General features: G+C 63.0%; 2 protein-coding genes across 2 annotated transcripts in view; one reads left to right on the top strand and one right to left on the bottom strand.

Moving 5' to 3' along the window:
* DNAJC5 (DnaJ (Hsp40) homolog, subfamily C, member 5) overlaps positions 1–13086 on the top strand; it is a 1035873-nt gene that overhangs the window by 426243 nt on the left and 596544 nt on the right. The gene's annotated exons all lie outside the window — the stretch shown is intronic.
* Positions 3185–13086, bottom strand: part of KCNQ2 (potassium channel, voltage gated KQT-like subfamily Q, member 2) — a 60713-nt gene continuing 50811 nt past the window's right edge. Inside the window, exons 15-19 of the mRNA XM_011934541.1 lie at positions 11558–11781; positions 10771–10876; positions 10115–10246; positions 5125–5248; positions 3185–4389 (exon numbers count right to left, since the gene is read on the bottom strand). Coding sequence (XP_011789931.1) covers positions 3658–4389; positions 5125–5248; positions 10115–10246; positions 10771–10876; positions 11558–11781 — 1318 coding nt within the window. The 3' untranslated portion in view covers positions 3185–3657. The remainder of the gene's footprint in view (positions 4390–5124; positions 5249–10114; positions 10247–10770; positions 10877–11557; positions 11782–13086) is intronic.

Raw genomic sequence — 13086 nt, 5'->3', positions numbered from 1 at the left:
GACCCAGATGAACACACATACGGACGCCGGGGCACCTTGGCATCCGGCAGAGCCCCTCCTCTGGATGGCTGCCAGGCTGTGGGGGGAGGCAGCACAAGACCCTGACTGGGCTCTGCCTGGCATGCTGCCACTGCGGACCAGGAACCCGGACAGTCGGATACCCCACCACGGGGCTTGACATTCCAGCATCACCACGAGCCCTAAAGCCACAATTACTCCCTGTAGCCCCTCCCTAGGCAGCTTAAACCCAGCAGGGTCAAAGAGAAAGACCAGAGACAGAAGGGCTCCAATGCTGGAGGTGGGAGGAGAGTGCACACATGCGTGTGTGTGTGTGCATGTGTGCCATGTGGTCTGTGCACTTGTGTGTGCATGTGTTAGTGCTGTGTGTGGTCTGTACACTTGTGCATATGTGTGTACTGTGTGTGAGCTATACATGTGCGTGAATGTGTGTAAGAGTGCATGTGTATACCTGTATGCAGGAATGTGTGTGCACATATGTGCACAGTGCATGGTATACGTGTGGTCTGTGCACATGCGTGCACGTGTGTGTGCATGTGTGCAAGCGTGCATGTGTATGCCTGTATGCGGGCGTGTGTGAGCACGTGTGTGTGCCAGTGGGCATGTAGGGATGTGCGCTCTAATGAACATCGTGGGAGCTCTTTGCCATGAGGCAGCACCAGTCCTTGGCCACGCTCATTCACGCAGACACCCGAGGGAGCGCTGCACCACCTCCAGCCTCCTTCCCGCTGCTCATTCACGCAGACACCCGAGGCGGTGCTGCACCACCTCCAGCCTCCTTCCCACTGCACTTCTCTGAGGTGGGGCCCCGGGGCAGTGGGTGGCTGCACTGCTTAGGCTGGAGTCTGGGGGGGCCCAAGAGAGACCCTCTACCCCCTTGTCTCCCAAAACAGGGCCCTCCAACCATCCCAGGACGTGCACCTTCCCTCTTCCCAGGGACCAGAGACTTCCCAGGTTACACACCACAGGCTCCTTGCTGGACATGAGTCTGGCCTCAGTCCCTCCTGCTGGGCGGCCAGCTTCTGGTAGGAAAGGGATTGGCCTGTCTTCCCCATCCAGCAGAATCCCAACCTGTGCCCAAGTGCTCATGCCTTAGAGGCCCTGGGGGGAGGAAAGAGCAGGCGGGGCCACACCTGGCAGGGGACACACAGCACACCCTCCCTCCACTGCCAGGTCTCCCTTCTCCAGGATTTGGAGTCCAGGTGGCTCAGCCGGAACTGAGGACATGGGGAGCGGTGGCTGGGGCTGGTGCTGCGCTGGGCGGGATGCACACACACCCCTGCCTGTGGGCCCCGCTGAGGATTCCCTGTCTCATGACAGGAAGGTGAAGGGACGTGGTCCCCGGGCTCGAGCCAGCCCAAGGGAGACAGCAAGGGCACCACCCGTGAGACGCTGCCCAGGAAACACGCAGCTGCGGCCACACCAGAAGGGATGCTTCTTGCCACCGCAGGGCCTGAGGCCACCCACGCTGCCTTTGGGAACAAAGCAGACAGGCAGTGGCTTCTGAGGCCTCCCAATTGGCACCTTTTTGGGACAGCCTCCGGCACAGGGAGGGGTAAGGATACAGCCCAGTGGAGACACCCCAATGACGATGTGGCCTGGGAGTGCCCTGGCCGGGCTGGGGGTAGGCACAGAGGCCAGGGTAGCAGCTCCCCACAACAGATGCCAGACATGGCTCCCCAAACACCCTGAGCGCCAGGACCCCCACCAGCCAGGGGCGTATAACTCTCACATGCTGCTTTCAAAGTCCTCTCCCTCAGGACGTGTTCCCCTGCTGACCTCAGGGCCTCCCTCAGGACCTCCCAGCCAAGCCAAGTGAACTTAAAACGAAGGTGGAGGAGAAACGGGCCCAGAGCTCCCCAAAGGTGGCGGAGAAACGGGCCCAGGGCTCCCCGAAGGTGGAGGAGAAATGGGCCCAGAGCTCCCCAAAGGTGGAGGAGAAACGGGCCCAGAGCTCCCCGAAGGTGGAGAAGAAATGGGCCCAGAGCTCCCCAAAGGTGGAGGAGAAACGGGCCCAGGGCTCCCCGAAGGTGGAGGAGAAGCGGGCCCAGGGCTCCCGAAGGTGGAGGAGAAACGGGCCCAGGGCTCCCCGAAGGTGGAGGAGAAACGGGCCCAGGGCTCCCGAAGGTGGAGGAGAAACGGGCCCAGGGCTCCCCGAAGGTGGAGGAGAAACGGGCCCAGGGCTCCCCGAAGGTGGAGGAGAAACGGGCCCAGGGCTCCCCTGCCCTTGCTCTCTGCGAGTATTTGTGCCCATGACCCCACCCTGCTCACTCCCGGGAGGCCACTCTCCAGGAGCCCAGGCCCGCCTGCGATGCCATCACCCCAGTGCCAGATGCTCCCGGGCTCTGGTGCTTAAGTCTAGAGCTAGGGACTCACTCCCCGATCACAGCCGCCCGCCCCAAGGGCCACAGTGACTGCAACAGGACAGGTGTGGGATGGTGCATCCCTGAGGCCCGAGACCCCAAGAGGCCCAGTTAAGGAATCGGTCAGTGGAGAAGGGGCCCAGGGGCGCAGGAGAGCCAGGGAGGGTGCTCAGCTGGGCTGAGGTGGGAGCGGCTTCCTCCGGAACGGCGGGGCAGGCGGCCGTGTGCTGACGTGAAGGCTTTCCTGGCCCATGGCATCATGGCCCAGCTCTGCCCCAAGTCTGTCAGGGCATTGGTGGACAGAGGTGAGGCAGACCCCTGGCTAAGAACTGTGAGGACTGCTCACCAGGCAGGTGTGCCAGCGCCAGCCCCCGACCAGGGCAGTCAGGAGAGAGGGGAGGACTTGGGGTCCTGCCCCCCAGGTCTCCGAGGCTGGGGTGCTGCTGGCTCTCACGCACCCACGGAAAGGCCAAGGCGAGGCAGCTGGAGCCCCCAAGGACCTCCTTTCTGAAGACCCTTCAGAGCTGGATCCCTGGCCCCACTGTGAGCCAGGCCTTCCCCCTAGAGGCCAAGACCAGAGGGTTGGACGTCCACTCTGGGCTCCAGTTTGGTTCCCAGGCCCCACCTGCTCCTCAGCTGCCAGTGAGGGTCTCCACCTCAGGGCTGGTTCCCACCAAAAGACCTCTCAGATCCCAGAAGGTACGGGAGAAGATGCCAATCAATAGCTCTGTAACTGGGCACCCCTGAGGTGGGGCACGGGGAAGTCCGCCGGGCAGGCCAGGTGTGAGGGCAGAGGCCACGCGCAGCGGCTGGCCACACCCACCTGCAGCTGCCCAGAAATCCCACCAGGCCCCAAGGCCCACAGGTCCTCATGGAACAGGCCTGCCCCTTGTGCCTCCCCTGGGCTCGGCTCCCTGAGACCATCCCCCGCCCGTCGCCATGCCAGCCACACCCCGTCATCACTCCCGCCCCTCCTCACACCAGGCTGATGTCTGCCACAGCCCTGAGCAGAATGGACAGGGCGGCCTTACTGCTGCACGCTGCTCCTGGAGCCACAGGGCCCTGCCCAGCCCTCCAGCCCCTGTGGGAAAATCACTTTTGTAAAAGGTCACTGCCAGGAGCCCCGTCCTTCAGCCCACATGGGCCCCTCCAGGGCCCACCCTTCCCGTCACACTCAGTTACTGTAAGAAAAGGGCCCCAGAGGGTTCCTGCCTCAAAACCTCGGAGGCACCGTGCTGAGGAGGGCCGCGGACGGGTCCACTGGCCCAGCGCTGCCTCACTTCCTGGGCCCGGCCCAGCCCACGTCACCAAAGGGGCCCTCGCCGGTGGCCGAGCGTGGCGGGGGCCCGCAGGGGGTACAGAGGTCGGAGTCGGTGTCTGACTCTCCCTCCGCGATGTAGGGCCTGACTTTGGCACAAGGCGCCACGGCCGCGTAGCAGCTGTTGAGAGCATCCAGGTTCTCCTTGGACTGGGAGATACTGAAGCCGCTGAAGGAACGCTCGAGCTCCTCGTGGTCCACGGACGGGATGGAGATGGACGTGTCGCTGTCCCGCAGAGTCCCCTCGGGGGGCCTGCAGCCCGGGGCGTCCTCCTGCCGCAGGAACTCCGTGCTGGCGCGGTTGCCCCCGCCGTAGGCGGACAGTGACCGCTCGTGGGCAGGCGGCGGCGGGATGCGCACCAGGGAGCCAGGGTCCCCCACGGGGGAGGTGCCGTGGCCCTGGCGCGGGTGGCTCTGTGGCTGCCAGGAGGTGGAGGGTGGACACTGGACAGGGGGCGCAGCCGGGGGCGCCGAGAAGTTCTTCTGGCCCGTGGAGCTGCTGGAGCGCACAATCTTGACGATGCAGCCATGCCTGTCAACGTGCTCCCGGCTGTCTTCCGGGCTGTGGTACGGAGGTGCCGGCTCTGGCTCTTTGGCCCCAAAGTAGGCCTCAGTCTCTGTCGGGGGGATGCCCATCCTCTGCATGTAGATGTTCACCAGGAAGTCCAGCTTCTTCTCCATGGACAAGACCTGCAAAAGGGGCTGCTGGGCTGGGCTGCGAGGGCCCATGCCAGGAGATGGGGGGACCTGGGCCACTCCCAGGAAGTCAGTGGACCCGGGCTGCTCCCTGGAGAGGTGCAGGGAGGGGGGACCCCTGCTCCCTGGAAGCTGGAGGAGCAGGAAGAGGAGGCCCAGGAGCAGCTCCTCCTCCTTCCCAGACTCCTGGGGGCTTAGCCTCCAGCTCCACGGTTGGGGCTTGTGTTCAGAGCCAGGCCCTCCTGCTGCCTACTGTGGAATCCCCTTCAGGGAAAGCCCCACGGGGCAGGACCTGGCGGTTCCTCACTTACTGCTCAGCCCCGGTTCTCAGACGCAGACCCCAAAACAGGGGTCCTCTGCGGTGGTTTCTGAGAATGCACCCCCAGAAGACAGTGACTGGGGTGTCGGGCAAGGAGGACAGAGAGGAGGAAGGCGAGGCAGGTACAACTTCTGGCACATTCCACAGGGGATGTGGAAGCAGCAGACTCTTGGGTACTGTCAGGAGGGAAGGCACCCCAGGCCGGGGGTGGGGGGCTCACGGTGGGGTGTGAGGGGTCTGCACAGAGCAGCTATCAGTGGTGACAGGGCCATGTGCCCCCTAGACTTGAGGAGCCCTCTGTGGCACCCAGCCCTTGAAGCCCACACTGCCACAGGCTGGCAGCAGGGGCCCCAGGACAGCAGGCACCACAGCCCTCCAGACCTGCACCCCTCCTGCCCAGCCTTTCACACCTGCTTCTCCACCTTCCCAAGCCGTCCCATCATGCTGGGGTCCTCAGGCAGCTCCGCCTCGGCCGGGCCCTTGGTGCGGTCCTTGTCCGTGATCGCTGGGCCCCGCCCCACAATCTGGTCCACTCTACCGGGAACAGAGACCGCAAAGCATGAGTTCGGGTGGGTGCAGCAGGGCCCCTGCCCTCTCCTCCTGGGCCAGGCTGCAGGCCCAGCCCAGAGCCGACCAGGGGGCAGCGGGTGCCAGGACAGATGGACAGGGTACACCCGGTTCTCAGCCCGTCTTCTGGCACCGCGAGGTTCTGCTCCTGCCCGCTCTGTCCCCGAGGGGCCTGGCACATTAGCGAGGAGTAAAGGAAGCTCCCACCAGGACCAAGTCGCCTGGCTCCTCTCCGTGGGCTCCCGGCTCCCTCCAGCCAGCCCCACCTGTTCACCCTCTTCCCTGCTCAAGGCCTATTGACCCCACAGCCCATGGAGGGTCTCCCACTGCAGGGCCTGGAGCCCACTCCAGAGGATGCCCCTCCCCCTACCCATGCCCACCCTGGAGCTTTACTCCTACGTAATGTGCCACTGAGGCCATCGGCCCCACCAGGTCTGATGGGGACAGAGTTAAATGTCTGCGGCGGGGACAACAGAAGCAGAAAAGGCGTGAGAGCTGCAGCTCCATGCACCAGGACAAGGAGGGAGGGCACAGAGCAGCACAGGAACCAACGCACAAACCAGAGGAGGGGAGACAAAGCTTCGAGGGTGTGTGCACGTGTGTACCCAGGTGTGTGCATACTGCACGTGTGTGTGCACGGATGTACCCAGGTGTGTGCATACTGCACGTGTGTGTGCACGGATGTACCCAGGTGTGTGCATACTGCACGTGTGTACCCAGGCGTGTGCATACTGCACGTGTGTGTGCACGAGTGTACCCAGGTGTGTGCATACTGCACGTGTGTACCCAGGCGTGTGCATACTGCACGTGTGTGCACGAGTGTACCCAGGTGTGTGCATACTGCACGTGTGTACCCAGGCATGTGCATACTGCACGTGTGTGTGCACGTGTACCCAGGCGTGTGCATACTGCACGTGTGTGTACTCAGTTATGTATGTGTGCCCTCTTGCATTGTACAAGTTTGTGTGTGCACAGGTATTGATGTGTGCAAGACTGTGCATGTCTGCGTGTGTGCCTATGTGTCTGCAGGATGCAGAATTCAGCTGAGCTGATCTCCAATGAGGTCATAGGTCACTCATGACAATAAAAAGGGAGGGAGGCTCCTTTGCCCTCAGGGACAGGGGCTTCTGACCAGTCTGGTAGCCACAGAGCCACGGCCGCTGCTGGGCTGGCGGAGGCCACCACGTTGGGTGTTCGCTGAGGCCTGAAGCTACATGGGAACTCACTTGGAAACGAAGGCCCTGCAATAAGTCTATAAAAGTCCAGCTGGACAAGGGCAGCTCGAGATAGGGTGTGGCTGAGCAGGACCCACCCAGGCGAGGCTGCAAGCTCCCGAGTCTCCTCTGGACTGGGGCCTGGTACATGAAGAGTGCCCCACACCAGCCCCACGGGGCCGAGTCCTCACTTCCTGCCACTGGGCTGCCCTACCTGCCTCTGATGGGGTGGGGGGAGGGTGGGCCAGGGGTGTTTTCTTCTTTCTGTTGCAAGAAACAGAGGGGGTTTCAGGCTCGCGTCGGCCACAGTGCAGCTCCTCATGCTCTGCAGGGCTTCATGCTGGACTCATGCAATAGGGCCAGGAGGGCGGGAGGGGACGGGGGGAGGGGCAGCGGGAGGGGACCCTCTGGCTCCGAGCAGACGCCAGTGGCCATGGAGGAGATGGGGGTCCCTGGTGTTCGGGGCGTCCACACAGTCCAGGCAGATGCTCAGCACCTTCGCCCCTGCCACATGACGGGCCGCCCGCCTGCTCAGTCCCAATAGGAGCCCTGGCCACGGGCTCGGCCTGGAGCTGCTGCTGGGGGCTCCTCCGAGGATCCTGTGCCCCTCCTGCCCTGGACCCCAGACTGGGGGAGACTTGATCCTTGAGTGCTCAGTGCCCCGTGAGGTGGGGCAAGCGCTCCAACTGTCCCCCTGGCCCCCTCTCTGTGTGAACCTACACGTCCCCTGAGGATGGAGGACCAGCCCCAGGGCACAGCACCCTTGGGCCTGGGGGGCATCGCAGGGCAGGGAACCCTGCAAACACTGTCTGGGGCTACCTTGGGTTGGGCAGTAACAGACGACGCCCTGCCTGCTCCCAGAAACTCCATTCTCATGGGAGGAGCATGGGGTTGACGTGTCCAGTGCACAGAACCTCAGCCTCACAGGCAGAAACCCCACCACAGAGGGAGGGGTCAGACTCACCCCGGATGCTGTCCCCAACAGCCCAGGCCTGGGCTTCATTTGCCCAGACACTGGCATCGGCTGTGCCCAGAAACCCTCTGCCCTGAGCTGTCAGGGAGGGCCAGGGGTCTATGCTCAGCCTCCAGGCCTCTGCCCGGGGGGCAGCCTATCAGACTTGCAAGAAGACAGGGAACCACCGTCATCTGAATGGTGGGAGGCAGAAAGGCCTTGGAAAGTCTGAATTAATCACTATAGAATTGGCTTCTGCCAGCTCACGTGGGCTGCGCCTCTTCTGCCCATCGGCTGGGGCTCTCGCCAGCTCCGTTATCAAAAACACTAATTAGGATGCTGGCGGCTTGAAAGCCAGCACTGGAGCTGCTCAGCACACATCTGTGCTGGGTGCCTGGCAGGCCTTTGCTCACATTTCTTCCCAGTGGCTTAAGGGGTAGATGCTGTGACCATCTGTATCTTCCACGAGACGGAAGAGCCACAGAGACGCAGCTCCACCTGCTCGGAGGCACACGGGGCCCAGGTCTGGGCTGTGCACACGGCCAAGCCCACCCCTGCAGTGGGCAGGTGCTGAGGGGCAGGTCAGTGCCTGGGGAGGCTGGAGGGCCCTCTGCCAGGAGGGGCCTGTCCAGGGGGCAGGAGCAGGGCCAGGGGGACATCCCTGAAGGTCTGATGGCATCTGATCCTGGAGGTGCTGCCCGGGGGCATCCCAACTCCAGAGGGAAGTCTCACAGGGCGTCCAGAGCCCCCGGCTTCCCCGGGGCACTTGTCGAGAGGAGCAGTGGGGCCCCTGGCAGTCCTGACATGGGCACAGCCTGCCTGGGGCCCTGGCGGAAGAAGGGCCTTCTCCCTCATGTTGCTTTTTCAGGAACAGAGAAAACCCGAGCGTCCCCTCTGGCCCGGGGAAAGGGTGGTACAAGGTGCTGCCGTCATGTGGCCTGGAGCGAAGGGGCCGGCCATTCCACAGACACGTCGGAGAGGTGCTGGCATCCTAACCTAGGTGAGTACTGGGGTGACTCTCTCGGAGGGGCCGTGGGTCCTTTGGTGGGGTACTTCTTGTGCCGGGGAGTTGAAGGGGGTGGGGGGCCCACAATCATATCTATCCTGGCAGAGTAAACAAGAAAAGAGACACCAGCAAAATGCATCGTAAAGCCACATGAAAGAAGGAGCTGGCCAGGAACGGCGGAAACGGAAGGAACACCCAACAGAAGCAACACTGAGGCTTCGTCAAAACAGGTGCTCTCCCACAGAGGGTGCGGACGCCACCTTGCTGGACCTTGGATTTGCCAAGTCCTTCCCGTGTTCCAAGCAAAGCGTTTGACTCGGGAGCGGTGGTGGGCGGCCCCACTGCAGAGACCCGGGTGCTGCGCCCCGGAGTGTGCAGTGCAGGGGAGGTGCCTGCAGCGGGAGCTGGTACCAGACAGGCCACTGCGGGGCAACGTGAAACGCATTGTCAGGAGCCGGCTGAGGACTCCTGGGGTCCTTGGGCTGTTTGGTTTGTTTTGTTTGTTTTTCCAGAGAGAAAGGGAAGGGAAGGAAAGGGAAAATTTAGGACGAGATCCTGGTGAACAAAAACAGCTAAAGTGAGAGAGATGTGGAGACAAAGCACAAAAGTCAAGACAGGAAGGTGTTCTGCACGCTCACGCACACGCACACGAGGCCAGCGCTGGCCACTGCTCCAGAGAGGACGCTGGAAAAGAGGCCTCGCGGCTGGAGCCCAGTGGGGCAAAGGGGATGGCTCAGCGGCCCCTGCACAGCAGGAGTGGGCTAAGGCCTGGAGGCGCCCCTTCCCTGGCCCCCTGAAGCAGGACTGGGCAGGAGCCCCAGGGTGGGGTTCTCAGCTGCATCAGAGGAGAGCTTCACTCCGCTGGAAGGCCCGGAGTTGGGCTGTGACCCCGGACTGTCCCTGACCATCCCAGCCTCCTCCCTGTAACAGGGGGCCAGCCTCGCTTCCAGGGCTGGGAAGCTGCTACAGCCTTGGTTGGGGGGCCTGGGAGAGGGAGGGGACCCTGATAGGCAGGAGCATGTCCCCTACTGCAGGAGAGACTCCCAACAGCCGTGTGTCCCCCTTACAGGCAACATAAACACCCACTCATGTGTATATGCTTGTTTGTATGTGCCTGAGGCTGCACACGTGTGGACTTAGGGGACACCTACGCCAAGGAGGGCAGGTAGAAGAAGAAAAGGTGCCAAATAGCATAACTGCTGCCTGGCGGGGCCCACGGGAACCCTGCAGCTTCACATCTCAACAGAATTACTCCATCCCCAACACACATGCACACACATGCGCACATGTGTACACACATGTATGCACTCCCCACACACGTGCATACATGGCAGAGCCACATGTGCACACCACACACATACACCTGTGCAGAAGCACACGTGTGCATGCGTGACTTATACACACACACATGCACACGCACGTTTTCAGGGACCCACACACGCAGGTGCACACACTTTTCCACCGCAGTGTGGATGGGGGAAAGACGGGGAAAACAACAGAAATATTAAAACCGACTTTGTGAAGACACAACAGAAGCGGACAGAGGCCGACACGGGTTGGGGAGGAGGCCCCCCGCACACCCCCTGCACGCCCACCATGGCTTCGTCCCGGAAGCCCACCCCGCTCTCGCCCCCTGCTGGACAGGCAGGCGGGGCTCTTGCCTGGACTGTAGGCTCTTAATTCGGGACAGCATGTCCAGGTGGCCGGCGGAGTACTGCTCAATGACGTCCATCACGTCGTAGGGCCGCAGGCTCTCCTTGAACTTCCGCTTGGACACCAGGAACCGCATGACACTGCAGGGGGTGGGTGGGGCCGTGAGCCCTGGGCCAGAGACCCCGGCCACATGCACCAGGCTGGCCCTGCGTCTGCCTGCCTGTCGCCTTCCCGGCACCTCTGAGACTGCGGCCCCTGGAGATGGCTGGACTTGCCCGTCTTGTCTGCCTCCCACCAGCTCCACGCACAGAAGGGCCTGTTCGTGGCCCGGCTATGCCCGTGACAGGTGGGGCTTGCAGGCCTGGCCATGCCCCCTTGGACTCCGTGCCACAGCAGGCACAAAGTGGCTGAGTTGCTTCCTAAGCCAGGTGGCACCAGGCCTCAGGCCTCTTGCCAAACCAGCGTCCCACCCGAAGCCCGCCCAAGTCCCAGAGTGGACTCCAGGACATTCAGCCAGGCTGCTGTGTCTTGGCCCTTTCTTTTCCTGGTAGACCCTGTCTCTGGGCGGCTGTGTCCAGCCCCATGAGCACCTGCAGGAGGCAGGACCACCAAGCGGGAGGCCCCTCCTCACTCCCCCAGGCTCCCGGCTGGGCAGGGGCCTCACCACACGGCTCTGATGCTGACTTTGAGGCCCGGGGTCAGGTCCTCAGTCACAAACTCGCAGGGGCAGCTCTTGTCATCCACAATGTCCTCTCCAGGGAGGCTTGCTTCTGGGGGGAAGGAGACAGGCCGTGAGGGGTCGAGGGGGCTGGGAGACCCATTCCCGGGGTCCTGCAGGGCACACCAGCTGGACAGAGCGCCAGGGAGCCCTTTGAGGTTCCCTGGGGTGCCCCATGGGTGCACCTGCTTTTCTGGAAACCCTCCCCTCTGCATCCGGCTGACCTTCCCCGGCAGCCTGTGGCCACAGGGAGTGGTCGATGTGGGGCATCAAAGGACACCCCGGCCAATGGATGAGCAGAACACGGTGCATCCACACACAGATGTTAACGGCGGAAGGTGCAGGCCTGACACCTGAGGCTCAGTGAAGGAAGCCACACCCGACGGCCGCATGCAGGAGCCACGGACACGCACGGCCCGAGAGCGGTGGATGCTGGGGCTGAGGCAGGGAATGGGGTGACCACTGATGGGGCCGCAGTTTCCTTCCGTGGTGATGAGAATGTTCTGGAACTAGGCTGAGGTGGTGGCGACCACTCCACCATGAGTGTGCCAAATGCCACTGAATTCCTACACTTTTAAATAGTTAATTTTAGGTTGCATGAGTGTAACTCAATTTTAGAAAGGATGGGGGTTCCCACTCCAAGAGCAAGCATAAGAGGCTGTGATGCCACCGGGTGTCCCAGTGGCTCGGGCACCACATCCATCCCAGGAGAGGGCGGTGCGGCCAGACCCACCTTCTGAGTTCTGCCGTGACGCGGCGCCCTTGATGCGGAAAGCCTGGCGCGCCCGGCTGCGGTCCCCAAAGCTCCAGCTCTTGGGCACCTTGCTGGGGCTGTCCTCGAGGCTCTGGTCGGCGCTGGGCGACCGCCGCACTGTCTGGGCCTGCGGGGACCCCTTCCCCTTGGCAGCTACGCCTCGGGGGCTGGAGAAGACACGATCTTTCAAACTGACCTTCTGGCTGCTCCCATGGGAACCGACAGACAGACAGACAGACAGACAGAAAAACAGCGAGAGAAGTCACTCTGGAAAGAACACAGACCATGTCTGCTCATGACCAACGCCGCCCACGCGCCGCAGGGAGACACAGGTCTGAAGAACAGCCAGCCACACAGGTGGCTCAGAGCAGATGCCACGGGGACCGAGCACCCGGCGGGAGCAGGGAGGGGAGGCCACGGGGACCCAGCACCGGGCGGGAGGGGGAGGGAGGGGAGGCTGGGTGGGCGGCAAGCTCCCCCGGCTGGCTCAGGCGTGGCCAGAGCTCGGCCATGTCGGGGGAGTTGATGTCTGTGGACTCTTAAATCACTTTCTGCTACCACCATGAGGTGCCAGTGCCTTCTTCATGCTGTCCCGCCAGCCCCTCACCCAGTGACACGCAGGGCAACGGGCGTCCCAAACACCAGGGCTGCGGCTCTTCTTCGGGCACCTCTGTCTGCCCTGGCCCCACCTGTGGTTTCCCCTGTGGCCTTTTCACACCCGTAACTGCTCCCAGGAAGCAGCCTCCCTCCTCCCCTCCCGCCACCTGTCCCTCTCCTTCTGCCCCAGAGTCAAGGGGCCGGGGGACAACAGGACGTCGGGGGCCGAGTCTGCGGTGGACCCTCCGCCACACTCCGGCCTTTCCACCAACCCGGGAGGCTGCCTGGTGGGACGGGCTTCGGGAGGGCTCAGGCCTCCCGTCGGGCTCCCTCCCAGCATGTGCATCGTCAGAGAACTGCTCCTTCAGGCTTCTGGAAGGAAGGAATGGATAACGGGGCTCCTCCGCCAGCCGGGCCTCAAGCAACAAGCCTCACTGTCCAAGTCCTGCCCCAGGGCAGGGAGAGGCAGCCTCGGAAGCTGCGGTACTGTGGCCCAGCCCCCTCGGCCTGCGAGGCATGAAGCAGGATTTGCAGCTGTGTCTGGCTGGATCTCCAGCTCCATATTCTCAGGTGTCCTGGGGCCTGCCTTCCCCCTGAGTTTTTTGGTGACCGTGGAGACAGGTTTGCACCCAAGTTCTTCAGCTCCAGCGTCCTCCGGGCGACAGGGAGGGGAGGGGAGGGGGGGTCACTGTGGTTGGGATGCACCACGCAGATGTGGCCTCCTGAGGTCTGGAAAGCATCAGAGTCCCTGGCTCCCTTGAGGACAGTGGAGCTCTCGTGAACTGGGGACCCGCTCGTGCCCAGCCATGCTCAGCAGCCACGGAACTTCTCAGGGCGGTTCTGGGACCGTTCCGGGGGCCTGAGACGAGCCCTCGGGTGGGGAGGCCCAGCAGATCCCTGACACACTTCAG

The sequence above is a fragment of the Colobus angolensis genome, unplaced genomic scaffold, assembly GCF_000951035.1.
Source record: "Colobus angolensis palliatus isolate OR3802 unplaced genomic scaffold, Cang.pa_1.0 Scaffold136, whole genome shotgun sequence".
Classification (NCBI taxonomy): Eukaryota; Metazoa; Chordata; class Mammalia; order Primates; family Cercopithecidae; genus Colobus; species Colobus angolensis.
This window is presented reverse-complemented; position numbering and strand designations above follow the sequence as displayed.